Source organism: Saccopteryx bilineata, chromosome 1 (assembly GCF_036850765.1).
Source record: "Saccopteryx bilineata isolate mSacBil1 chromosome 1, mSacBil1_pri_phased_curated, whole genome shotgun sequence".
Taxonomy (NCBI): domain Eukaryota; kingdom Metazoa; phylum Chordata; class Mammalia; order Chiroptera; family Emballonuridae; genus Saccopteryx; species Saccopteryx bilineata.
This window is the reverse complement of record NC_089490.1, coordinates 11,635,371-11,661,995: the sequence shown is the minus strand read 5'-3', so window position 1 is coordinate 11,661,995 and position 26,625 is coordinate 11,635,371. Positions and strand designations below refer to the sequence as shown.

At 52.4% G+C, this 26,625-nt stretch overlaps 2 protein-coding genes and 1 pseudogene across 9 annotated transcripts in view; 1 reads left to right on the top strand and 2 right to left on the bottom strand.

Annotated features, from left to right (window-relative positions):
• Nucleotides 1-5,392: 5,392 nt before the first annotated feature.
• LOC136319156 (RNA-binding protein 25 pseudogene) lies at nt 5,393-8,257 on the top strand (annotated as a pseudogene).
• A 6,234-nt stretch (nt 8,258-14,491) lies between these two features.
• ZBTB9 (zinc finger and BTB domain containing 9) lies at nt 14,492-17,375 on the bottom strand. Of its 3 annotated transcripts, XM_066277632.1 has the most exons (3): nt 17,168-17,375; nt 16,512-16,990; nt 14,492-16,292 (listed from the first exon to the last, which is right to left on the bottom strand). In XM_066277632.1, the coding sequence occupies exons 2-3, from the start codon at nt 16,896-16,898 to the stop codon at nt 15,462-15,464; spliced, it is 1,218 nt and encodes a 405-aa protein (XP_066133729.1). In that variant the 5' UTR covers nt 16,899-16,990; nt 17,168-17,375; the 3' UTR covers nt 14,492-15,461. The 3 variants fall into 3 exon arrangements, with proteins under 3 accessions (XP_066133729.1, XP_066133644.1, XP_066133561.1); XM_066277547.1 differs by having other exon boundaries at nt 14,492-16,990; nt 17,162-17,375; XM_066277464.1 differs by having other exon boundaries at nt 14,492-16,990.
• A 1,072-nt stretch (nt 17,376-18,447) lies between these two features.
• The window catches only part of SYNGAP1 (synaptic Ras GTPase activating protein 1), a 32,501-nt gene continuing 24,323 nt past the window's right edge, over nt 18,448-26,625 (bottom strand). For 2 of the 6 annotated variants that reach the window (XM_066276831.1, XM_066276882.1), the window contains 3 exons: nt 25,563-25,774; nt 24,530-24,620; nt 18,448-20,373 (listed from right to left, as the gene is read on the bottom strand). In XM_066276831.1, coding sequence (XP_066132928.1) covers nt 20,227-20,373; nt 24,530-24,620; nt 25,563-25,774 — 450 coding nt within the window. In that variant the 3' untranslated portion in view covers nt 18,448-20,226. Of the gene's footprint in view, nt 20,374-21,014; nt 21,132-23,634; nt 23,715-24,529; nt 24,621-25,562; nt 25,775-26,625 lie in introns of all 6 variants that reach the window. The other 4 variants (XR_010731320.1, XR_010731325.1, XR_010731323.1 and 1 more) reach the window with 4 other exon arrangements.

The window sequence follows — 26,625 nt, the reverse complement described above, 5'->3', positions numbered from 1 at the left end:
CGGGTTCAGTCCTGGGGTCAGCGCACATAACAAGAGTCAACCAATGAATGCAAAAATAAGTGCAACAACAAATCAATGTTTCTCTCTCTCTCTCAAATCAATAAATACAAATTTAAAATAAAAATTCATTCCTGGTTGACTGCCTATCCCAAACAGGGCTCCAAAGAGACGATCCATGAGGCAGTTTTCTGTAAAATCAAAAGCACTGTGAAAGAGGGCAAGTTATCGTTTCTATTCCTTTTTTTTTTTTTTTTTGTATTTTTCTGAAGCTGGAAATGGGGAGGCAGTCAGACAGACTCCCGCATGCGCCTGACCGGGATCCACCCGGCATGCCCACCAGGGGGCGATGCTATGCCCATCTGGGGCGTCGCTCTGCCGCAATCAGAGCCATTCTAGCACCTGAGGCAAAGGCCACAGAGCCATCCTCAGCGCCCGGGCCAACTTTGCTCCAATGGAGCCTTGGCTGTAGAAGGGGAAGAGAGAGACAGAGAGGAAGGAGAGGGGGAGGGGTGGAGAAGCAGATGGGCGCTTCTCCTGTGTGCCCTGGCCGGGAATCGAACCCGGGACTCCTGCACGCCAGGCCGATGCTCTACCACTGAGCCAACCCGCCAGGGCCCTCTATCCCTATTTAATTGCACCTGTCCCCTCCACTCGAAGGTGCACCCTCTGCGGGTGGAGAACTCGTTTCATTTTGCCACCTCTGTCTGCCCAGCACGGAGCAGAGGCTCGGCCCCGCGGTGCTGCTCAAGCCCTCTGGGCGGGACGTCGTCACAGATCAGTCCGCATCTGTCTGAAAGAGGGCTCCAGCCAGGACGCCATCCTGGGTTCTGGCCTCAGTCTTTTCGTGCCCCACATTTTACCAGTTACTTGGACAGAGGAACGGATGACATACTTATCAAAGTTGCAGGTGGCAAAAAACTGGGACAGCCAAAGCGCTGGGTGACAGAATCAGTGTCCAAAAATAACTGAGCGGCGGCCATGGCATGGCGAGCGAAGCCAGATGAAGAGGAACGGATCTGCGCTCTGCCCCGCAGGGCGAAAACAACCTCATAAGGACAGGGCGGGGCAGGGGGTACATGTTTAACCGGACACACGGTGCGGGGGGAGGGGGGCTCGTGGTTTTCATTTGGAGCTGATAAATGAAGCAGCTGTGAAAACTCAACCCAGTGAACAACAGAGTCAGGTCAGGGTCCCTCTGCTGTGAGCAGGTCAAACGACGCAGCGTTGTCCCGACCTTTATCAAGGACTATCTCGACACATTTCAAACCTTCCAGGGGAGAACAATATGTTGAACTTGTCTGCGTCAAAACTGAGGATTTCTGTTCAGTAAAGGACACCATAAAGGTCCTGACTGGATGGATAACAGACTAGGAAAAGATGTATAAAATTAACACAGAATGAGTAGCTAGAGTATTCAAGAAATGCCTGTAAACCCAGAGAAAAGCAGGAAACCGGGAAGAGGGCACAGGAGGAGGATGCCTAGGCATCTCACGGAAGAGGGAACTTGAGCTGCTACCTGTGTAAGAAGGGAGGCTGGGATCACACTGATCAAAGGAAGGCCGCCTGACCGGCGGTGGCGCAGTGAAGAGACTATGGAGCTGGGAGGCTGAGGTTCCAGGCTCAAAACCCCGAAGTTGGCAGCTTGAGCTTGGGGTCACCAGCTTGAGTGTGGGGTCATCAAAATGATCCCATGATCACTGGCTCGAGCCCACAGTCGCTGGCTTGAGGCCAAGGTCGCTGGCTTGAGCAAGGGGTCACTGGTTCAGTTGGAGCCCCCCCATCAAGGCACGTATGAGAAACAATCAATGAACAACTAAAGTGATGCAACTACAACCTGATGCTTCTCATCTCCCTTCCTGTCTCCCTTCCTGTCTCTGTCGTTCTTTCTCTATCTCAGTAAAAGAAATGCAAATTAAAACAAGGGGCTTCTCTTCCTTGTGATAGCAGGAACACTCTCTCCAGCAACTGTTCTGCTGAAAACTATGAGATTAGTTTGGTAAATGTTGACAAAAGCCTCTGTAAAGAACTGACCGGAGCCCTGGCCAGATTGCTCAGTTGGTAGAGCATCTTCCTGATACACCAAGGTTGCAGGTTCAATCCCCAGTCATGGCACACATGAGAATTATCCAATGAATGCATAAATAGGTGGAACAACAAGTCAATGTTTTTCTCTCTCTCCCTTTCTCTCTCTCTTTCTAAAAATCAATAAATAGCCTGACCTGCAGTGGCGCAGTGGATAAAGCATCAATCTAGAACTCTGAGGTCACTGGTTCAAAACCCTGGACTTGCCTGGTCAAGGCACATATGGGAGTTGATGCTTCCTGCTCCTCCTCCCCTTCTCTCTCTCTAAAATGAATCAATAAAATCTTTTAAACTATAAAAATCAATCAATAAATTAAAAACAAACAGAAGATGGGACAACATCACTCTGTAGGGTCGCAGGAACAAGGATGGAGGAAAGAGGACCTCTGCCCACCAGAGAAGGGTGAGCTCCCCTTTCCACAGTCTCTTCACATGACTAGGTCTCTTCACAACCCAGGGCCTGCCCCAAGGGGAAGGCAAAGGGGAAGCCTACCACCAATAAGCAAGGATGAGGGTAAGCTAGAAGCGGACTGACCCACCGGCATTGCAGCCTGCTCCTGTCTGCCTGGGCGGCCCAGGCATTCCCAAGCCTTCCCTTGACTTTAGTAGCTTGGCACTGACACTGCTCCCCGCTCCGGGGAGAAGCCAACGCAACTCTCTGTGGAGGGAAGTACCTTCGTCCTGGGCTGGGCCTCGCGTACTGCTCACAAAAAGTAGGGGGGATTTCAAAATGAATATGAGGGGATTAAAAAGAGAAGCATTTGATTTTTTTAAATTAAACAAGAACATCAGAAAAGCTAACAACAAGTCAAAGAAAGTTGTCCAATTAGGCAAATGAGATGTAAATCTAACTTTTATCTCATTGGTGGAAACGCGCTGTACAAAAGGCTGAAAGTACTGGAGCATCTGCACGTTCCCTGATCCCCTCATTTTTGTGAGCAGGGTATTATTCCTATAATTTTTTTTTCAAATATAATGACCAATTAGGCTACCACCCACTGTCTAAGAAGCCTAATTTCAGTGGCTCCCGGACTCCAACTCTGACACTTGGGGGCAGGGATGGCACAGAGTGTGGCCATCAGCAGCATGTCCCAGCCCCCAGGGATCATGTGAGTAGGGGACAGTGCGGGTAAATGCAGAGTGCCACCAATATGCTGGAAATTTCTTCCTGGCAGTGCCAGTCAAGTTTTGTGATACTATTCTAAGTTTTCAAAAAACGTGCTTGAAGAAAGGCCACTTTTTCCAATTTGTGTAACAGTGCCCTGTGGCCTCGGGGCAACCCCACCTAAAGACTTCAGATATTGGAGCCATCTGATACAGATTATAAAATAAATAAGTTTATTATTTTATAGAATAAGAAATAGGTTGAATATTTCTGCAGGAAATAAGGAACTAGAAAAAGTGGTATGACAGATTTAATTTTTTTTATTTTAATTTTTTGGAGAGAGATGAGAAGCATCAACTCATAGTTGTGGCACTGTAGTTGTTCATAGATTGTTTCTCATACGTGCCTTCATGGGGGCCCATACTATTTTATTTATTTACTTATTTATTTTTTAACAGAGACAGAGAGAGGGACAGATAGGGACAGACAGGAAGGGAGAGAGATGAGAAGCGTCAATTCTTTGTTGCGGCACCTTAGTTGTTCACTGATTGCTTTCTCATATGTGCCTCGGTCGGGAGGCTACAGCAGACCGAGTGACCCCTTGCTCAAGCCAGCGACCTTGGGCTCAAGCTGGTGAGCCTTGCTCAAACCAGATGAGCTCACACACAAGCTGGCGACCTCGGGGCCTCGAACTTGGCTTCTCCACGTCAGAGTCTGATGCTTTATCCACTGCGCCACCGCCTGGTCGGGCTCATACCATATTTTAAATAGTGAATTGAATCTAACTTATTAAAACCAAGTCCCCTAACTCTAAATACTAGGTGTGATTTATGCTGATAATATTTAAAACAGTTGGCAATTTCTGAACAGCCCTGGTTGGTGGTCCCTGGAAGCTCATCCTCAGAAGTGCTTAGCAGCCCAGACCCTAACATTCTAGTGGGCACACCCTGGCGGCCTGCCTGCGTCTGCATAACGGACTGACTCCCGAAACGTGTTGCCGCCAATCAGCCTTAATGTTTCCAGTGTGTTGAGTAAGATTTCTTGTGCAGAGGCCACCTAGACGAGCTCCTCCTTCAGGGGTGGAATTTACGCTGCTTTGCGCGCTGCATTTGGAAGGCTCGGCTCAGATACATTTTTATTAGGCTCTGGGAACTCTAGGGGCTTCCTCTTAGTAAGCATCTTGTTAATTGCCCTTTTTTGTACACAAACAAAATCCCAAATCAGGAAAAGAAAATTAAAAACTAAAATTTCACTACTTAAAATGCAATATTTTATAGTTTTATGCATTCTTTTTCCTTTTTCATTAATTATTTAACACAATTTTATGATCCAAAGAGGTAACTGGCCTGAATAAGAACTGAAACTGGGCCCCAGCTGGCTGGTTCAGTGGTAGAGCGTCAGCCCTGCGTGCAGAAGTCCTGGGTTCAATTCCCGGCCAGGGCACACAGGAGAAGCGCCCATCTGCTTCTCCACCCCTCCACCTCTCCTTCCTCTCTGTCTCTCTCTTCCCCTCTAGCAGCCAAGGCTCCACTGGAGCAAAGTTGGCCCCGGGCGCTGAGGATGGCTCCATGGCCTCCACCTCAGGTGCTAGAATGGCTCCAGTTGTAACTGGGCAACGCCCCAGATGGGCAGGGCATCGCCCCCTGGTGGGCATGCCAGGTGGATCCCGTTGGGTGCATGCAGGAATCTGTCTGTCTGCCTCCCCGCTTCTCAATCAGAAAAATACAAAAACAAACAAACAAACAAAATCTGAAACTGGAAAAAAAAATACATATATAGTCCAAATTATGCTGTTCCCCCCCCCAATAATAGTTCTGAGGGACAACAGGGAGAATTTGAAAGAGCATGAACTTTACGGTCATTCAGACCTGCGTCTGAATTGGGGTCCCCCAATTAACTGTAAACTAATGACGCTGTTGCAGTTTTCCTGTGTGAAATGGGACTGTCACTTCCCTTGCAGTTGTTAGTACTATTTATTTTTATTCAGTGAGAGGAGGGGAGGCAGAGAGACAGGCTCCCGCATGTTCAGTCAGTGGTTGAGACCCCAGTTGTCTCATAAAAGTCATACATGTTTAAATTTTTTTTAAAAAAGGTGTTTGCGTTGCGGCCTGTGCAAGTAGTCGCTTCGGAACCAGTCTCCCCGTGAGCGGCGCGGAGAAACCTCGAAGCGGTGGATCCCTGTGGTAACCTGGAGCGCAGAGAGCCATGAAGACGGTTCCGTTTCCTCAGTGGCAGACTGCTGCAGTAAGAATGTCTTTCCCCTCCTCTGGGAATCCCAGCACTCCCTCCAGGGATCCCACCCCCACAGTTTCCTGGCTTTCCTCCACCTGTACCTCCAGGAACCCCAGTGATTCCTGTACCAATGAGCACTATGGCTCCTGCTCCAACTGTCTGAGTATCCACTGTGTCTATGGTTGGAAAGCATTTGGGAGCAAGAGAGGATCATCCAGGCTTAAAGGTGAAGGAAAATGATGAAAATTGTGGTCCCACTACTACAGTTTTTGTGGGCAACATTTCTGAGAAGACCTCAGACATGCTCATAAGACAGCTCCTTGCTAAGTGCGGCTTGGTTTTAAGCTGGAAGAGAGTACAAGGTGCATCTGGGAAACTTCAAGTCTTCGGATTCTGTGAGTATAAGGAGCCTGAATCTACCCTCCGTGCGCTAAGGTTATTGCATGACCTGCAGATTGGAGAGAAGAAGCTACTTGTTAGGGTTGATGCAAAGACAAAGGCACAGCTGGATGAATGGAAAGCAAAGAAGAAAGCTTCTAATGGGACTGCTAGGCCAGAAACTGTCACTAATGATGACAAAGAAGCCTTAGATGAAGAAACAAAAAGAAGAGATCAGATGATCAAAGGGGCCATTGAAGTTTTAATACGGGAATACTCCAGTGAGCTCAATGCCCCTTCACAGGAATCTGACTCTCACCCCAGGAAGAAGAAGAAGGAAAAGCAGGAGGACATTTTCCACAGATTTCCAGTGGCACCTCTGAGCCCTTATCCACTCATCACTAAGGAAAACATAAATGCTATAGAAATGGAAGAAGACAAAAGAGACCTGATATCTCGAGAGATCAGCAAATTCAGAGACACACACACAAGAAACTGGAAGAAGAGAAAGGCAAAAAAGAAAAAGAAAGACAGGAAATTGAGAAAGAACGGAGAGAAAGAGAGAGGGAGCGTGAAAGGGAACGAGAAAGGGAAAGAGAACGTGAACAAGAAAAAGAAAAGGAACGGGAGCGGGAACGAGAACGGGATAGGGATCGTGACCGGACAAAGGAGAGAGACCGAGACGGAGATCGAGACCGAGATCGCGGCCGTGATCGGGAAAGGAGTTCAGACCAGAATAAGAATCGGAGTCGGTCAAGAGAAAAGAGCCAAGATCGTGAAAGGGAATGGGAGCGGGAAAGAGAGAAAGACAAGAAGAGGGACCGAGAAGAGGATGAAGACGGTGCATATGAACGAAGAAAACTCCGAGGGAAAGAACCTGCTCATCAAGAGCGCCTTAAGAATTGGGAGATTAGAGAACGAAAGAAAACCCGGGAGTATGAGAAAGAGGCTGAAAGAGAAGAAGAAAGAAGGAGAGAAATGGCAAAGGAAGCTAAACGACTGAAAGAATTCTTAGAAGATTATGATGATGACAGAGATGATCCCAAATACTACAGAGGAAGTGCGCGTCAGAAAAGGTCACGTGACAGGAAGAAGGAGATGGAAGCAGATGAACGGGATAGGAAAAGACAGGAGGAGGAGCTAGAGGAAATCAGGCAGCGACTTCTGGCAGAAGGCATCCAGGTACAGATGCAGAGCTACAGAGGATGCAACTAGAGGCTGAGAGGCGCAGGCAGCCACAAATAAAACAAGAACCAGAATCGGAGGAAGAGGAAGAAGAAAAGCAAGAAAAAGAAGAAAAACGAGGCCCTGGCCGGTTGGCTCAGTGGTAGAGCGTCGGCCTGGCGTGCAGAGGTCCCAGGTTCGATTCCCGGCCAGGGCACACAGGAGAGGTGCCCATCTTTTTTGCTTCTCCACCCCTCCCCCTCTCCTTCCTCTCTGTCTCTCTCTTCCCCTCCCGCAGCCGAGGCTCCATTGGAGCAAAGGTGGCCCGGGCGCTGGGGATGGCTCCTTGGCCTCTGCCCCAGGCGCTAGAGTGGCTCTGGTCGTGGCAGAGCGACGCCCCGGAGGGGCAGAGCAACGCCCCCTGGTGGGCAGAGCGTCGCCCCTGGTGGGCGTGCCAGGTGGATCCCGGTCGGGCGCATGCGGGAGTCTGTCTGACTGTCTCTCCCTGTTTCTAGCTTCAGAAAACAAAAAAAAAAAGAAGAAAAAAAAAAGAAAAACGAGAGGAACCCGTAGACGAGGAGGAAGAGCCTGAGCAGAAGCCCTGTCTCAAACCAACCCTGAGACCTATCAGTTCCGCCCCATCTGTTTCCTCTGCCAGCGGCAACGCAACCCCCACCACTCCTGGCGGTGAGTCTCCCTGTGGTACCATTATTCCTCACGGAAACTCGCCAATCAACAGCAACCTGAAGAGCATAGGCCCAAAATAGGACTAAGTCTTAAATTGGAGGCTTCCAATAGTCCTGGGCAACCTAATTCTGTGAAGAGAAAGAAGCTCCCTGTAGATAGTGTCTTTAACAAATTTGAGGATGAAGACAGTGATGATGTACCCCGAAAAAGGAAACTAGTTCCCTTGGATTATGAAGATGATAAAAATGCTGCCAAAGGCACTGTAAACACCAAAGAAAAGCGCAAACACATTAAGAGTCTCACTGAGAAAATTCCTACAGCCAAACCTGAGCTCTTTGCCTATCCCCTGGATTGGTCTACTTGTGAATTCTATATTGATGGAACGACGAATTAGACCATGATTAATAAGAAAATTATAGAATACATAGGTGAAGAAGAAGCCACATTAGTCAATTTTGTTTGTTCTAAGTTTATGGCTCATAGTTCACCTCAGAGCATTTTAGATGATGTTGCTATGATACTTGATGAAGAAGCAGAAGTTTTTATTGTCAAATGTGGAGATTATTGTTATATGAAACAGAAGCCAAGAAAATTGGTCTTGTGAAGTAAAACTCTTTTTTTTTGTATTTTTCTGAAGCTGGAAACGGAGAGAGACAGTCAGACAGACTCCCATATGCACCCGACCGGGATCTACCTGGCATGCCCACCAGGGGCGACGCTCTGCCCACCAGGGGGTGATGCTCTGCCCCTCTGGGGCGTCGCTCTGCTGCAACCAGAGCCACTCTAGCACCTGGGGCCGAGGCCAAGGAGCCATCCCCAGCGCCCGGGCCATCTTTGCTCCAATGGAGTCTTGGCTGCGGGAGGGGAAGAGAGAGACAGAGAGGAAGGAGGGGGGGTGGAGAAGCAAATGGGCGCTTCTCCTATGTGCCCTGGCCAGGAATCGAACCCGGGCCAGGCCGACGCTCTACCGCTGAGTCAACCGGCCAGGGCTTGTACACAGACTATTTTATATAATCTTGTTCTGCTGATTTGTTCCTTGTAAATATTAAAATGACTCCCCAATTCTTTTGCAGAAAAAATTAGTTGAAAAAAATTTAAATAAAGAAACACACCAAAACTATGATCCAAAAAAAGAAAACTATGATACAAATAAGTTATAATTGGTTGTTCTAAAATTGTTCAAACTATAGGTTTCCCTCTATCCCTTTTTACCCATTGCAATTGATTTTAATTAAGTAATTTATTTTATTTTTAATTTTTGCATTTTTCTGAAGTGAAAAGTGGGGAGGCAGAGAGACAGACTCCCACATGCATCCAACTGGGATCCACCCAGCATGCCCAGTAAGGGGTGATGCTCTGCCCATGTGGGTGGGGCCTTTTCTCTGTTGCTCAGCAACTGAGCTCTTCTTAGGGCCTAAGGCAGAGGCCATGGAGCCATCCTCAGTGCGGGGAGGGGAGGGCAAATTCACTCCAATTGAGCCATGACTGCAGGAGAGGAAGAAAGAGAAAGAAAGAGTGAGAAAGGGGAGGGGTGGAGAAGCAGATGGGCACTTCACCTGTGTGCCCTGGCCAGGAATTGAACCCAGGACTTCTGCACGCCAGGCTGATGCTCTACCACTGAGCCAACCAGCAAGGACACCACCATTCTACTTTCTATCTCTGTGAAACATGACTACTCTTAGGTCCCTCCAATAAACAGAATCATAAAGCACTTGTCATAAAATACGTGTCTTTCTGTGGCTGGCTCCTTCCTCTTAGCATGATGTCTTCAAGATTCATTCCCGGAATAGCATGTGTCAGAATTTCTTTCCTTTTTAAAGGCTGAATAACACTCCACTGTGTGTGTGTCTCACACTTTGTCTATCCACTCATCTGTCACTGGACACTGCTGATGTCGTAATGTTTCTTATCAAATTTAACCTCAAATTACAAGGCAAATAAATAAAAATAAAATAAAATTACAAGACAAAAGAGTGCTTATATGTGAAACGTATATTGCAGCCAAATCACTAGAGTTGTCTAAATCGCAAGCAATGTCAAGCTGTTATGCACACTTCCTGTGCTATCCAAACTTAAAACAGCCTGACCTGTGGTGGCGCAGTGGATAAAGCGTCAACCTTTGGAATGCTGAGGTCCCAGGTTTGAAACCCTGGGCTTGCCTGGTCAAGGCTCATATGGGAGTTGATGCTTCCTGCTCCTCCTCCTCTCTCTCTCTCTCCCTCTCCCTCTCCCCTCTATCTCTAAAAACAATGAATAAAAATTAAAAATAGTTGTAAAAAGTATTTTTTAAAAAACCTTAAATCAGAAAGATCTCCATTCCCACACAAATTTGCAGCAGATAGATTTTTCGGAGCTCAAACGATAGTCCCAGCAGTGTATTTTGGACCTCGCTGCAAGTGCAAAAAACAATTTCTGTATTTAATTTAAGTTTGCAATTGAGGAGTTTCCACCTCGTCGTCAATTGGAGGTGATTAATCTACAAGTAATGACACGATAAAAGGCAAGTATCGAGAGAACATAACGGAGTTCTATAAACGCCTGTCAAGTGATGGATGTGCTCAATTGCAGTCACGTACTCCTGGGTGGATATCAGTATCTGGCAGTGTTATCTGTGTGAAGACATTTTCTAAGATGAAATATGTACACTCTCATTTACGGATCAGCATTAACAGATAAACATCTGCAATTAATTTGAGGACAGAGAACGCTAACTTTGCATCCCAATTAAGCGACAGACTTGTAGTACAAGAAAACTTTACTCAATTATCATATTTCAAATTCTGTCAAAAAATGTGTGATTTGCCTGACCAGGTGGTAGCACAGTGGATAGAGCACCGGACTGGGATGCAGAGGACCCAGGTTCAAAATACTGAGGTCTCTGGCTTGAGCGTGGGGTCACTTGGTCTGCTGTAGTCCCCTCCCCCCCCCCCAAGTCAAGGCACATATGAGAAATCAATCATTGAACAAGTAAGGTGCTGCAATGAAGAATTGATGCTTCTCATCTCTCTCCCTTCCTGTCTGCCCCTATCTGTCCCTCCCTCTGTCTCTTTCTGTCTCTGTCTCACACACACACACACACACACACACAGTATGATTTGTTTTCATTTTTATGTGCTTGTATAGTATCCTTGATGTTGCTCCTTGGCCTGCAAAGCCTCATGTTTACTATCCGGTCCCTTACAGAATAAGTTTGCCAACCCCTGGTCTAGAAGAGCCCTGGACAAGTACCTCAGGCTGCCCATTGGCTACTTCTAGTCACTCAAACTAAACTCACGTTCTTCTATTCCTGCCTTCCACTCGTGAAATGGCCACTAGTTCAACTGCTCAAGCCAAAACTAGAGGTCTTCCTTGATTTTTCCCTTTCCCACAATCTCTCTACAATAATCTGCTAGAATGTCCTGTGTCGGTCCTGCCTCCAAATACAAGAGCTTCAGTCCACTCGCATCTCTCCATATCCGCTTTCCCCGCATCTTTACGCCGCTGGGTCTAACTGGTCTCCCTGCTTCCAGTCAGACCCTTAATGACCTAACATTCACTCTGTACCTACAGGAATCTCCAAAACATTACTCCTCTACTTCCAACTCTATTGCCTTCCCATTGCATTTAGAATGAAAATGCAACTTCCTGACCACAGTCTGGAGGGCTTTGAATAGCCCCGCGCAGCCTACCTCTTCAGTCGCATCTGCAATGGACTTAATGTTTTTGTATCCCCCCCCCCCCCGCCACCCCCCCATTGATATGTTGAATTCCTACCCCCCATTGTGATGTAGGAGGAGGAGGTGAGGACTTTGGGAAATGATCTGGGTCATGACGGTGGAGTCCTCATGAATGGGCTTAGTGTCCTCACGAAAGGGACCCTGGGGGAGCTCCCTTTCTCTTTTGGCCACGTGAGGACACAGCCAGGAGCTGATGGTCTATGAGCCAGGAGGCAGGTCAGGGGAGCTCCCTTTCTCTTTTGGCCACGTGAGGACACAGCCAGGAGCTGATGGTCTATGAGCCAGGACGCAGGTCCTCAGGAGGCGGAATCGGCCAGTGCTTGATCTTGGGCTTCCCGGCTCCAGAACTGTGATAGAGATTTCTGTTGTTGAGAAAGCCAGTCTCTGGGGTTCTGTTACTGCAGCCCAGACAGGCTAAGACAACATCTCAGTGCTCTCCGGCCCCACCAGTCTCCTCGGCAGACGCACCGACCCCTTACTCTTTCCTGGCCTTTGCATCTGCTCAACACCTGACTGAAAACCGTCTTTCTTGCCCTGCTTTGCATCTCTGGGTCTGCTTTTCCTTTGGATACCGGATCACTATGCACAGTCCTTTTCTGTCACTCTTCCCCTTATTACTTGGTTTATTTCCCTTACAGCACTCTGGAATGGGGGCCAGCAATGTCCCCTTTTCTGTCACTCTTCCCCTCATTACCTGGTTTATTTCCCTTACAGCACTCTGGTATGGGGGCCAGCAATGTCCACCATGCCTCAAACACCACCAACAGTAGGTGACCAATCGTCCTCCTTAGGGCGGACAGTCCTTCTTTTGTAAGTTCCGTCCTCCCTCGAAAAGTGTCCTCCTACATGTCCTCCTTTTTGGTATTGGAAGACTAATCTGTAAATGTCCGTATTTGATCAATGCAGAGTCGATCCATTGCGTGTTATGTGACATATTTGTATCTGAATGAGTACTTTTTTCTTACAATTATTATTAAAAACTAATAGGCATGTAAGCATAGTGACAATATAAAATATTACAAATGTCTTTATTGTGCATTTATCATATTATAGTGTATTATTTTTGCAATAATAAAATGTTTCTTTTATTTACGATATTGTTTTCTTCTATTTATTTTTGTCTTCCTTTTCACTGTAAAAAAGTTGGTCACCTCACCACATGTAACAGGTGAGAGTGGAGAGCAGGGCAAATACTAACTGAATAAAGGAAACTCCAAGAAAGCCTTTGATTTGGGAAAATAAGAGCTTAGTAGTATAGAGCACATGGTGGAGGTCCTGAGGATCGAGGAGGTGTCTGGAGGAAGTGGCGTTGGAGCTGGTATCTAAGGAGTAGGATTTCTCTCTCCCAGGATGGCTATTTCCAGGGAGGGAATGGCTCCAGATAGAGAGGTGAGCATGTTAGGGTTAGGGCAGAGGCCCAGGGGAGACAGTCATGAGGGAGTCTGTTATCCCGGAACTTCAATTTCCCCTTAAGGACTCCATGCCCTCTTTGTTACTTAGACAGAACACCGAGCAAGGGGCTCTGGCCAGAGGGTGGACCTGAGGGCCAGAGCTCTCATCTAGGAAATTTCATCCTGAGTGACAGAAGAGATAAGAATGATCCGGTTATCATCCCAAAACATATGACTCGAAGAGCTTCCCAGGGGTTCCTGCTCCCCAGGTCTTGTCCCTCCTCCCTTCCGTTTCAGGAACCACCCCACACCCTCCTACGGACTCCCGGACTCCCGTTTCGGTAAGGCTAGCGACAGCCAGCTGCCGTTGTTTGCAAGGTGGGGACAGCCACCTACAAAGCGGGTACCCAAAGACCGGCCAGGGGGCGGGCCTGCTCTGGACCGCGGCCTGGAGCCTACTCCCTGCTCCCTTCCCCAGCGCGTCCCAGCCCTCAGGGTACCACGCACGGCCCCTTCAGAGGCTGGCAGGTATCAACCACGAGGACACATCTTTTAGCCCCTTCTGGGTGCCACACGTGGCATCTCTCAAGGAACACGCTTTGGGGAAGAGAATTTGTGGCTTCAAGTCCTGTTCACTATTTCCACATCAGTTCAGCCACCCACACCCACTTGGCTGCTCCGGCAGGTGGAGTCCTGGGAAACCTCTGCTGACCTACCACACATCTCACCTAAGCTCCCTTTGTGCTGCTCCCGCAGCCTGTACTGCCCGCTGGCGTGGACTCCTCACACTCCACTGTCAATTATTTGTCTAGTGTCAGCAGCCGCTGTGAACTCGAGGGCACAGTATACACCAGGGTCTGGCACAGTGCACTGCACGGCACGTGTGTAGAGCACACCAAACATTATACGTAACACATGAAGCCGGACAGCAGTATAGGTAAAGATCATGTGAGCCAAGCCCTTTAATAAAAAACCCGTTAGGAGATACACACCTGTCCACCAAAATAAAATAAAATAAACAACCGTTCAGACTCGGAACTTACCAGAGGTTCTTTAGTGGCAGGTCCAGGCCGAAAACCTAGCCCCCTGAAGTCCAAAGCCGTTTTCTCTGCGTCACTGTGAGACTATCCCATCCGCTCCCCGTCAGCACAGCCAGCTGCAGAACACACCAAGCCTTGGCAACCGTTTTCATGCTCTCCCCCCACATAAGTCAGTCTTGTCCACTGTCCGCTCTAGATTTCAGGGCAAAGCTTATTTGAAGAAATTAAGTAACCTGCGACAATGTCCCCATTCCAAAATCTGTCGTCCTGCTTCTCAACCAAGGGGCTGTCATGTGCAGGGGGAGAGACGGGGGGGGGGGTGTGGTCCCACTATGCAATTACTCTCTAGCCTTCAGCACTTGTTGTCTCAGCTCTGAAACCCTCTCACCAAAGCCACTCTCGTTCAGGCCCTGGCTGGATAGCTTGACTGGTTAGAGCTTCATCCCAAAGCACAGAGGTTGCCGGTTCAATCACTGGTCAGGGCACATGCAGGAACAGATCGATGTTCCTATCTCTCTCTCCTTCTCTCTCTAAAATCAATAAACTTTTTTTTTTAAGCCACTGGTTCAGAGCAGCAGTGCTACATTGAGAGCATTTTAGGTCAGTGGCCATGTCCTGAGTTCACTGGTCACATTGTAGTCACTGTGATCAATATATGTGATTAGTGAGGGTCAAAAGTAGACAAGAAGCATAGGCTATTGAGGGCATACTCTTTATTAAAGAGGGTTCTAGGACTTACACTCGGAATGCTCAGTTTGTTAGTGACCAACTACAACAGGGGTCGGGAACCTTTTTGGCTGAGAGAGCCATGAACGCCACATATTTTAAAATGTAATTCCGTGAGAGCCATACAACGACCCGTGTACGTTACACATTATCTAATAAAAATTTGGTGTTGTCCCGGAGGACAGCTGTGATTGGCTCCAGCCACCTGCAACCATGAACATGAGCAGTAGGAAATGGATTGTAATACATGAGAATGTTTTATATTTTTAATATTATTATTTTTTTTAATTAAAGATTTGTCTGTGAGCCAGATGCAGCCATCAAAAGAGCCACATCTGGCTTGCGAACCATAGGTTCCCGACCCCTGAACTACAATATAAAAATAAAGATGTTGGGAAAATATCTACTGGTGAGAAAGCAAGTTATGATCTGAGGGGGTCCTGGAAAGACATAACAAGGAATGTACATTAAAAAGTCCGCTCACATGTCAGCAATGAGGAGGAGAAGAAAAGCTTAGAGCTTAGTCTCTCAGTCATTAAACTCTGAAACATATCCCTAGATGGAGACCAGCTCCTTTCATTCCTTACGGAGACTGAATGAAACATTCATCATAGCTTTTTGCTCTAACTCTTCTCTCTTCAAATAACTTCTAATCTGAAACCTGGTTGCCTGTATCTATTATGCTCAAGTGACCAATTTACATAAGGCCTGTAAACGACTTTTCTGTAAAGTGACTGGTAGAAACCTGGAGCGAGATGAGAAATCTGAAGTTTCCATATCTGCCTGGTTGATGTCCACACCCAAGAACAAGAGGCCCATAATTTCTCTCTCCTCTTGGCATGGTTACATGATCCATGAGTGGGGTGCCGTGGCAGTGAGGGGTCAGTGTCCAGCAGCAGCAGTGGCTCTTTTCCTAGAAGTCAGTGTATGGCCTCAGCAGTCACTTGTAAGTCCAGTGAGCAGTGGCCCAGCCCTGGCCTTTGCACAGGTCCTGGTGGCGAAGGAAACAGGCGTGGACTCGGAACCGACGGCCACAGTGGGGACAGGCGTGCAGGGCACCTGCGTGGGTCTTCATATGCTCTGTCAGGTGGTGCTTCAGCTTGAAGCGCTTGTTGCAGATGCCGCAGCCAAAGGGCCGAAGGCTGAAGGTCAGCATAATGTGCCGGTCACGCTTTGGTTTCACCGCAAAGCGCTTCCCACACAAGCAGCCAAAGCATTTTCCATCAGCAGGGGGTGTCCCCCCTAGCTTCACAGGCCCGTGGACAGCCTGCCCTGCTCCCCCAGGCCCTCCACCCCCAGACAGGATTTCATTCCCATGGAGATCCACTGGCTTCCAGGACGGACCTCCGCCTCCTCCTCCTCCTCCTCCTCCTCCAGATGTTGCCCCTGCGCCTGATGGGGGCAAGAGCCCTAGCTCTCCATTCCCTTCGGTGTCCCCTCCGGGAAATGCCGTGCTCTCCTCCTTGACCCCGCCAGACTGAGTTCCACCTCCTGATATCTCCTCCTTCGGCTCAAAGGGTTCTTGCTTAACGTAGAAGACTTTGGAGGGCAGCGCAGAAGTAGTGGCTGGAGGGTCCAGGGGAGGAGCACTCCCAGACTCCGGAAGCCTACGGGAAGTGGCCGTTTTGGGCAGGGAGCGGGATCCGCGGGTGTGGGAAACCCCTGATACCCTTGCACGCTGAGGAGTCTGAGAGACTGCGGCCGACGCCTGGTCTTCATCATCGTAGTCTTCTTCCTCCTCCTCCTCCTCCTCTTCCTCCTCTACTTGGATCTGTAACACATCCCCCATATCACTCGCCTCCCCGCCAGCAGGGCTCTGCGTAGAAGCAGCAGACTGCGCAGGAGTCGGGAAAGGAGAAGAGCGAACACACCAACCTCCTGCTGAGGATGTGGTAGAAAGCAGCGTGTGATAAGGGGTCGCCCCTCGGGTTGAAATCCCACTACCTGAGGTCTCTAATTCTCTAAGAATCTCCGAGCACTGATCGACTACCTGCCACATCTGGAGGCCACTGGCCACAAGCAGGTGGGCCGGGAGTGCATCCAGAGGCAAGCGGAGGCGCCCCGAATAAATAAGCTGGAGCAGCCCCTCGAAGGCATCCGCTTCGATGACGCTGGGCAGGGTGAGACGCGGTGCATCGCCCAGAAGAAGTTTGTCGTGGAAGTAAGGCGAGGCGGCGGCCAACACGGCTTTGTGAGCCCGCAGCTCCCGGCCCTGCACCAGGAGGGACACATCACAGAACTTCCCCTCGAGCCTGTGACGGTTCAGGGCTTCCAGCAGCAAGGAGCTATGTTGGGGGAACTCGATCTGAATGGTCCGCGGGGTGGGGTTGCAGTTCGGAGGCGGGGGCACGGCAGGCAGAGGGGTCGCGGTCTCCATGGCCTCCTCCACCAGGAGGCCCCAGAGAGGATGGAGAACAGGAGACGAGATGCACGGGAGACCGCCCCCACCCCCCCCACGTCGGAGGAAGGCTGCGGAGAAAAAGAGAAAGGGGGTCACAGCAGCTCTGAATAAGGGGACCAAGTCGTCGCCTCCAACACCACCTGCCTCCCCCCTCCGCCCCGACACGCGGAAACTTGGCCGGCGGATCAGTCCTCAGTCCCGCGCACCCCCGACCCACCCACTCAGGAGAAACAACGCACACCAACCGAGGCTGTAACTTCCAGGGGCTGTGGAAGAAGATTAAGGCTGTAACTTCCTGGGCCGCGAGCCGCACTGCCCCGCCGGCCCAGGACTGCTCCCGCCGCCGACCGTCCCCCCTACGTCGCCCACCGGGTCCAGGTCCTAGGAAGGTGCGGCCGCCGCGTCGCCAGGACTCCCTCTGTAGCTACCGCGCCGCCCCGGGCGGAAGTCACCGCCTCCCTCCCCCAGACACCCGCGCCGGATGCGGTGGACGGGGCTAGGGAGAGCCAATTGGAGGCCTACATGCCTCGTGTTGATTGGCTGCGCGGGGGAGTGGGCGGTGCTGTGAGACAGTGCTGGCCTCCCGAGAGGACTGAGCGGGCGGAGGGGCGAGCACACGCGCCCCGGTGGGTGCTAAGAGACCGAGATTAACTGGGCGCCTAGCTGTGTGAGCTAGGCATTGTCCGTACCACCCTCAGTCCTACCCCCGCCTGGCGAGGTTAGGTGTTGCCATCCTGTTTTCTCCAGCTGGCATGTGGTGGGTCTAGGCCTGGAACCCAATTTGCTTAGGAATCGTGTTCTATTTCACATGGAAGCATTTAAACCTTATTTCTAGGTAACTTTTCTTTAGAAAAGTACGTATATAGGTAGATACTTGCGATCTTTTTTATCACATATGCTGTTCCTTGACCTCTTTATCCTTGGGGTTCAGTGGGGCAATGGGAGAGCTGGACTGGGTGTTTGTCAATGCAAACCTGTTAAAAAGCAGACAACAGGTCCAAAATGGAGTCACTTGTGCCAAGCCACGTTAAGGCTTACTTAACCTAATTGCAGTTTCACTCTCCCTGTAATGTAACCTTGACCCATCAACCTGGAATTCTCTGCAGTACTATTGCGGTAATCCACCTGCTAGACTCCTTTGGTGCCCCTTAGGAGGGTGACCTTGCCTAAAACAACGCATTCTTTGCTAATAATTCCCTTTTCTCACCCCTTGCCGCCTTCAAAATGTTTTCCTTTCCTGCAGCTGGGCTGAGCGCTCCTATTTGTTAGACGGGACGCTGCCCAATTCATGAATCAGTGAATAAAATCAATTAGATCTTTACATTTACTCAGTCCAATTTTTTTTTTTAACACCCTTGCTCTAAAACAGAATCGCCTGAGTGGGAATGATATTCTAGGGGGAAGACTATGGCAACACACAGGGATAAAGAGTTTCTCCTAGATTGTCAACCTCTTCTCAAAAAGCAGATGTCGTCGCCCTGCTGGTCCTTCCGCAGGTCCCAGCCTAGGAAAGTCAGCATGGTGATAAAAGAACAATGTCCGTTTATTAAACATGATTTTCCTGTTTCACCACACACTCCAGAAAAAAAGGAATTGGGGCTGGGAGTCGAGAAAAAAGGGACAGTGGTGGGGGACAGGAAAGGCAGGGAGTGGGGCTGGGTGGGGAAGGAGAACGAGAAAACAAAATAAAACGGGTAAGAAGAGTATCTCCTTACCCTTCCGGTGGTGGGCGGGGAGGGCAGCGTCAGGGGAGGGGCCAGGAAGCACTGTACACAGGGGTTGCCCCCAGCCCCCACACACACACCCCAGATATGTACAGTACAAACCCCAGATAATTACAACAGCCAAATAAGAGAGGAGGATAGGGGGTCCTGGGAGGGTCTGAGGTTGGGAAAGCAAGGAAAAGGGACAGGGATAAAATTTCACATATTTACAACTTTTATATAAGTATAAATTTGGCCCCGGCTGGGTGTATGTGGTTAGGGGTAGGGACTGAAAGGGAACTGTCCGTACAAAAGAAAGAAAGGTGGAGTCTGTGGAGAGTCTCAATACCAAACGCAAGAAAGGAGGAGGGGGCAAGGCTGGGGAGGGGACAGCAGTCCAGGAAGAGGGGGTTTCAAGGAGGCGCTTCTCCCCTCCCATGACCTATCCATCCCAAACCCCAACCATCCTACCTCCCTTATCCCGCCAGAGCTATATGTACAGAGAAACACGGAAAAATTGTCGAGCTGGCGGAAGAGAAGGAGGTAGAGGGAGGCTGGGGTGGGCGTGGGGGGGCAGGAGGGGGAGGATGTGAGTAGCCCAGCCCTGTCCTACCTCCCCCAGGGGACAGAGTCATGGAAAGGGACCCCAACACCCCTCTCCCACACAGGTCCCCCCACCCTAGGGGAGAGAGACATGGCTTTTCCTAGAGTAAGTTCCCCCCTCCCCCTGGGAGTAGAGACCAAGAAGAGAGGGACGGGCAAGGGGGGCTGTGTGTCACGGCAGGGCAGATCAATGAGTCCGTCCTCCCTAACACACCCCCTCCTAAACCTTGACCCCTCACCCTCACCTCAATTCCACCCCACCCAACACACTGGGGGAGGGGGGGGCATCAGTCCCCTCACCCCGCTCTGGGACCAGCCAAGAGCAGATCAGGTGTGGGAGGAAGGGGAGACGAGTCCCTTTCCCCCCTCGCCGCCCCCACCCTGCCCCGGTGGCCCCTCCACCCCATCTGGGTCCTGGGTGGGGAGGGAATCCATTTAAGAGTGGTAGGAGGAGAAGGAGTTTGTGCGTGCTGAGCCCCCCCAGACGCTCCTGAGAAATCAAGGGGTAATAGGGCCCCCTCACCTGGGGTCCCCTCCCCATAACAAGGGGGACAGGGGAGGCCAAAATGGGGCGGTGGAGGGGAGTTAGATTGTCAGCTCTGGTTACTGCTAAAAAAATCACCCTGAAGTTGAAAGTTTGGAGGTGCCACACCCCCAGGCTGGGGGCAAGGGCCTGTCCCCCAGTGCTCAGGGGAACGATGAGGCAGAGGATGGGGATAGCACCCCGGAGTGAAGGGGTCAGTGTGGGGGTAGGTCGTGTCCTGGGGCAAGGGTCCCTGGGGGTTCCAGGGGGCAGCACCCCAACAGGAAGGAAAAAGGGGCAGCTGAGGGTCCCCACTCTCCCTCCTGGAAACGGTGCAGAGGGGGTGGGGGGCTGGTGCCCCCAAGGAGGCGTTCAGGGAGGCAGTCCCGCTGTCCTTCGGCGATGTCCAGTTCTGGTGGTTGGTGCTGTTCCGGGGTGGGGTGCATGGGCAGGGAGGTCTGTGATGCTGGGTGGGCTAGTGGTCTGCGGTGTTTCGGAACTCGCCGTTCTCGGTGATCTGCAGCCGGGGTGGAGGGGGCGGGGCTGGGGGGGCCAGGCCGTTCCAAGGTGGGGCCAGTGTCACACGCGGGTTTGTTGGACCCAAGGGGGGAAGCTGCCTCTCCTGCAAGACACCAAAGAGGAGAGCGCGGACTTATTGAGACGCTTCGCAGGGCGCTGGCTGTCAGCCCCCTAGCAGCAGCCTCCCCCTAGCCAGCCCAGGCCTAAGCCACGCCCCATCCCACTCCCGGTTCGGATCCCAGCCCCTCCTGTTTGGTTTCTCACCTTCAGTAGAAGTTACATCTTCTGGGATCAGGGAGAAGAGAATCTTAGCCCAGAGAGTCACACCAAGACACCAGTTCCAAAGACGCAAGTCCCTACCTCCTCCCCGCCACCGCCCAAACCTAACCCTGTATGTCCCTCGGCCCAGCCCACCCTCCTCCTCTTGGAGCCCCTCCCAGCACACCCCCAGTCCCAGGTAGGAACTCCGTGTTGAGGGGACGCGGGGAGGCAGTACAGCAAAACCTCATTAATCCAAACCCCCCATGGATTTGGAATTTTTTTTCATAATTTGAATAAAAACTGGGCTTGAGTTTTCCTTTGTGAAAAAAAGGGTGTGCTAAGCAAATTAATAGTGGAAATGTGTACGTAGGAGGAAGATTTAACCTATACCAGAAAACAGACTTTTCAATCCTGTGTATTCATTCACGCATGCTCCCTGAGGGCCTTGAGCGGAAAAGCCTTGATTCATTGAGGTTTACTTACTGTATATATTTTGAAGACATGCATTTCATTAAATAGACACTGTCATTCAGATTGTCACTTATTCAGAGTGGCCATCTTCTCAAATATAACATTCCAAATTAGAGAGGTTTAACTGTACTGGGGGGAAAGGAAGGGGATTCAGGGAAGTGATGTGGGAGGGCTGCCTCTCTCGCTCCGGCTAACTAGACGTTCAGGGGGTCTGCTGCAGGGACACAGCGTACCCCAAACTCTGCCTCCACAGGAGGCAGAGAGGCTCGCTCCTTCCCACCCCGTGTCCCTCTTGGCCCCTCTCCCTGGGCTCCCACTGAACGCCCCTGCTCCTACTGTGTCACCCTGTTCCGGGCACAGCTCCTGGCCCCGCCCTCTGCTCTGGCTTCCTGCTCCGAGAGGAGCAGAGTACCTTCCGTACTCAACTTCCGGTCACTCAGGTGGCTTAAAATACAGGCACAAAATTAATTTTTAAATGAGCGACTGGGTTGTTAAGGGACCAATACCCTAAAAGCGGTTTAGCAAAAGCTTCAAAATTAGGTCTTGGGCCACAGGGAATTTAGGCTTGGCAACCTAGTTATGCCCGACCTTATCCCTACAGGACACGAAGACCATCCAGGTGGAAGCGCCCAGATGAGCTCGCCCTTCCAGATCCGCGAGCGCACCTCTCAGAAGGCGATCAAAACCCCAGCCACAAGCAGAGCTGCCTCCTAGGCCTGCTGAGCGTCTCCCATTTTTCATCCGGCAGCGAGAGAGAAGATGGCGTGGGGTAGGGGACCGTGAGTATGGTGGGAGCGGAGAGTCCCTTCCCTCTGTGTTTGCTGGTGACAGCACACAGGCCTGCCCACTACACCCCCACGGGCCCAGATTTAGAAAGCAGATAAATTAGGGTGCCATTATTCATTTTATAAAAGAATTCACTGCAGGAGTCCTTTAAATGGTGAGACCCCCCGGTGCCTCGTGGCATCTGTTTACAGATCACCAACTCCTCTGACAGACTCTGGGCAGGCAGAGTTAAAATGACAGTGTGCGGAGCCACTGCCCACTGCAGACTGATGTCACAGAAAATGAAGCATCTCAGCAATGATGTCTGTGGCTGACAGGTCTCCCTTCAGCTGCTCTTTAGGTAGGGCTGTGTCTGACGGGGCCATCGGGTGGTGGGACGGGAATGAGTGGCACGTGTGGCCCAGAGGTGTGAGCTCCCACAGGAAGGAGAGAGGTCATTAGCATGCTGCCCCGGGGTCTGCGCCTGGGAATCAGCGTGGCTGTGGCCCAGGGGTGTGAGCTCCCACAGGAAAGAGAGAGGTCATTAGCATGCTGCCCCGGGGTCTGCGCCTGGGAATCGGCGTGGCTGTGGCCCAGGGGTGTGAGCTCCCACAGGAAGAAGAGAGGTCATTAGCATGCTGCCCCGGGGTCTGCGCCTGGGAATCAGCGTGGCTGTGGCCCAGGGGTGTGAGCTCCCACAGGAAGAAGAGAGGTCATTAGCATGCTGCCCCGGGGTCTGCGCCTGGGAATCAGCGTGGCTGTGGCCCAGGGGTGTGAGCTCCCACAGGAAGAAGAGAGGTCATTAGCATGCTGCCCCGGGGTCTGCGCCTGGGAATCAGCATGGCTGTGGCCCAGGGGTGTGAGCTCCCACAGGAAAGAGAGGTCATTAGCATGCTGCCCCGGGGTCTGCGCCTGGGAATCGGAGTGGCTGTGGCCCAGAGGTGTGAGCTCCCACAGGAAAGAGAGAGGTCATTAGCATGCTGCCCCGGGGTCTGCGCCTGGGAATCGGCATGGCTGTGGCCCAGGGGTGTGAGCTCCCACAGGAAGGAGAGAGGTCATTAGCATGCTGCCCCGGTGTCTGCGCCTGGGAATCGGCGTGGCTGCGGAGCCCACGGTCTTCCCGAGGAAGGCGTGTCAGCCCGGGCCCAGCTAGCACACCGCACGGCCAGTCCACGTCCTAACATCTGTCATGGCTCCTCTCTTGCTCCTCCTCACTCCACCCACCCTGCCTGCGGCCCTGACATCTCAACAGCAGTCTTCCCAGGCTCCCGAGAGCCTCCCTAGTTAAGCTAACGGGTTCCTCCTGCTTCCACCTGGTGGGGCGGCACAGGACCCCGGGCACGCTCGACCTCACAGATGGAAGGAGAGAAGCGGGGAGAGGTGGAAGGAAGGGGGTAAAGAATAGAGGTTCAGGAAGGAAGACGAAACCCCAACCTACCTGCTGTGGTCAGAACAGCCCCTCTAGGCAGGGTCCCCACCCCATCACCACTGCCATCCCTTAACAACCCCCCCCAGCCCAACCCCCAAGAACACCAGTGAAATGGGGGATGACAGACGTACACTGGAGAGGGAGAGGGAGGAGGGGGGGGGAGGACCAGGGTCAGGAGGAGGCTGGGGGCATTGTGTTGGAAGGGCAGTGTGATCTGGGGATGCGCGGGGCCTGTCCGGGTGGACACCTGGCATTGGTAAGGGGCACCAAAACGATGGGAGGCAGACGAAATGCTCTCTCTCTGGGCAGTGCCGGGGGGGGGGTCTGTGCAGGATGTGTCAGCAGGGCGCAGGGTCACGGAGGTCTCTCAGGTGTGGAGGGCAGTAGTGAGGGGGAGAGGCTGTGGAGAGTCAGAGGGCAGCGGGCTTCACGACCAACCTGCAGTGGTCCGGAGTCACCTCCCCCTGTGTCCTCCGCCCGTGGTCAAAGCGGAACCAGGAGAATTACCTGATGAGGAGCTGCAGGGGGAGAGAGCGGGGTCACGGGGTCAGGAGCCTGGGAAGGGGGGAAGCCGGGCCATCAGAGCAAGAGGAGGGGTGTGGGTGGGAGTGTGGGGGCAGGGGGGCAGGAGTGGGGCCCGCAGAGCAGGCTGGTGACGAGCGAGGGAGCAGCAGGGAGGTGCAGAGCTGACAGGTGTGAGGACCAGAGCCAGTGCCAGGCTGGAGGAGGCTGGACCTAACTGCTGCAGGCGGGGCGCTTACAGAGAGGGGGCCATGACCTGAAGATTCAGGAGAACTTTGTGGGGGCTGCCCAGGAGTCAGGAAAACTGGGGAGCTAAGAGAACAGGGGACGGGAACCCCAAGTCCCCAGGGCGCCATCCAGAGCCTGGGGGAAGGAGAACTCAGCCGCCCGTGCTCTATTTCCATGAAAGGCGGCTCCTGGCCCTCCTGGGCTACGGAGAGCGGAGAGCGCAGAGGAAGCTAGCTCCCTGGCAGAGCAGGGGCCGGCACTGAGGGCAGGGCGCCAGGGCTGGGTGCAGCCAGTCGGGGATAGGGGGAAGGTTCTGGTAGGTCCTGTGGTGCGGAGGGGAGTGGGAGAGACGGTGGGAAGGCACAGGGTGGGGGCTGACACTGCCAGGGGTGACCAAGGCACAGACGACGGGATGAAGATGGGGTCGCAGAGGGGCTGCTGGCGGACAGACAGACGGACGGACAGAGGACAGCGGGAGAGACGGCGATGGGCCTGGCTGGGTGCCGGTGCCGTGAGTGCACAGAGGACCGTGGGATGGATGGGGATGGGACACGGAGAAGATAAATGACATTGTAATTTCCACCTGAGCGTCGAGCAGCCTCTTCTTGGGCTCTGGCAGCGGCTCAGCCATGGTGGGGTGGTCCCTGCGCAGCTCCTCCTCCACCAGCATCAGCCTGAAGGGACGGGCTTCAGTGGGGTTAGTGGCGGGCACCGACCTGCCCGCGAGCTCACCCCAGGGCACCTGCGCAGCTCTCCGGGAAAGCCTCTGCCTCCTCTCCCCGCCCTGTCCTCTGTCCGTGTTCACCTCTCTCATGGGGGCCCTCACAGAACGCTGCCGGCCAGACGCCCCCGGCCCTGCGTCCTCCCACTGGGGACAGTGCCCTTCCACGGATCCTCCATGCCTGAAGACCTGGCCTCTCTGTTCCCCACTCCACCTCCTGGGCGCCCTGCTGTGAGGGGGACCTACAACCGTTCCTGTCCCAGCATCTCCTGCCTCTGCAGCAATTTCAAGGTGATTGCTCATGAAGGGTGACAATCAAAGGAGTTTTCAAAGAAAGTTTCACATGAAGCCTTGTTCTTACTCAAAAACATTTAGAATGAATACAATGGAGCTGGCTCTAATGGGAGTGGGGCCGGAGGGTCCCACCCAGTTCTTAGGATAACTGAGGCCCTTGCTGGGACACGTCCTTCAGTGCCCAGAGCTCTGCAGAGCAGCTGAGAACATGCACAGACTTTGTAAAACACAGGGCATGCCTTTTCTAACGGAACAACCTTGGACGGCTGGATGGGATGGTCAGAGGCTGCACTGGCCAGGGACCCTGCCTAGATTCGAGCTGAGTATCATGGGCTGGGCTGAAAGTGACCAGAGGGGAGTCCCAACCTAGGCTGGGTCACTCAGACATATAGTGACGGTTGCAGAGTCACAGGCACCTTTGCAAGGACTTCAGAAGTGACTCTCTCAAGAGAAAAGTCGGGATGTGGCACAGGGACACCTATGGTGCTAAGCCAGAGGGGCCGCCCTCGGGGTGCCGGGGGAGTGGGAGTAGGGGCGGGAGCTCACTAGCTCTCTGCGACCTCAGGTCTGCCTGGCGGCCCCTCCCCGGGCCGCCCCTCACCTGCCAATGATGCTCTTGATCTGCGAATCCTTTTCTACCTGCTGCTGCCTTAGCCTCTTCTCGCTCTGCTCGAGCCGGGCCTGATACTGCATCAGGATTTTGCTGGTCTGCTCCTCCTGGGACAGGAGCCGCCGCTCGTACTCCTCCAGCTTCCGGTTGGACATGTGCAGCCGCTCCTTCAGCGAGTGGATCTCCTCCTCGTACTCCTTCACCTGCCCGCCGGGCACAGGACCCCGCGCCGTGAGGGGCGCCCTGTCCCCTGCCCCCCGCCCCCCGCCAACCTCCCCGCCCCCGCCCGCCTGCTGATCGCACCTCCGCATACACCCCCACTTTTCTGAAGGCCCTTCCAGGAGCCGAGGGTCCCCAAAATGGAGCGAGGTCACAGACTCCCACACCCTGAGAGGTACAGACAGGTCCTCACACGTACCCTCGGACCCATGAGGACCCACATGGGAAGCTATGCAGACTCACTGACACAACCTGAATGACTGTACCCAGGAATTAAAGCTAAGGTGACACCTCGGCCCCAACCCAGGCCGCAGAGCAGCCGGGGAGACCAGGAAGGAGAGGCGTTGGCTGGGGAGAGGGATGGGACAGGGCTCTGGGCTTCGGTGAGTCCGGGCCCAGAATGGACCGATGCCTCTCCGCGGGTGACCCCGGAACGCTGAGGCTGGAAGAGCTCGGGAGAGCCATTTCATCTAACCTGTGCCTCTCAAGTCCGGAGCTGTGCTATCTGATACAGCAGCTACCAGCCACGTGTGGCAGTTTAGAAATCAAATTAAACTAAACTGGTTCCCCAGTTGCACTGGCCACACATGGCCGCCAGCTATCGTATTGGACAGTGGAGATTACTGAACACTTCCCTCAATGCAGAAAGTTCTAGACAATACTAGTCTAGTGGCTTCCTCCACAAAGATTCTTCATCTGAACTAGAAAACGGAAAAGGTGATTGAGAGACTATTGTCCCTCTCGGACGAGCATACCCACATAACCAGCCCGCCGCAGAGGCCACGGGAGAGGAACTCCCCTGCGGGCTGGGCCTCGCTCTCCCGAGGCGTTTGCT

Bases quoted from the DNA above. Each gene is read 5' to 3' on its own strand.
- ZBTB9 (XM_066277547.1), bottom strand. From the start codon at position 16,898: ATGGAGACCGCGACCCCTCTGCCTGCCGTGCCCCCGCCTCCGAACTGC.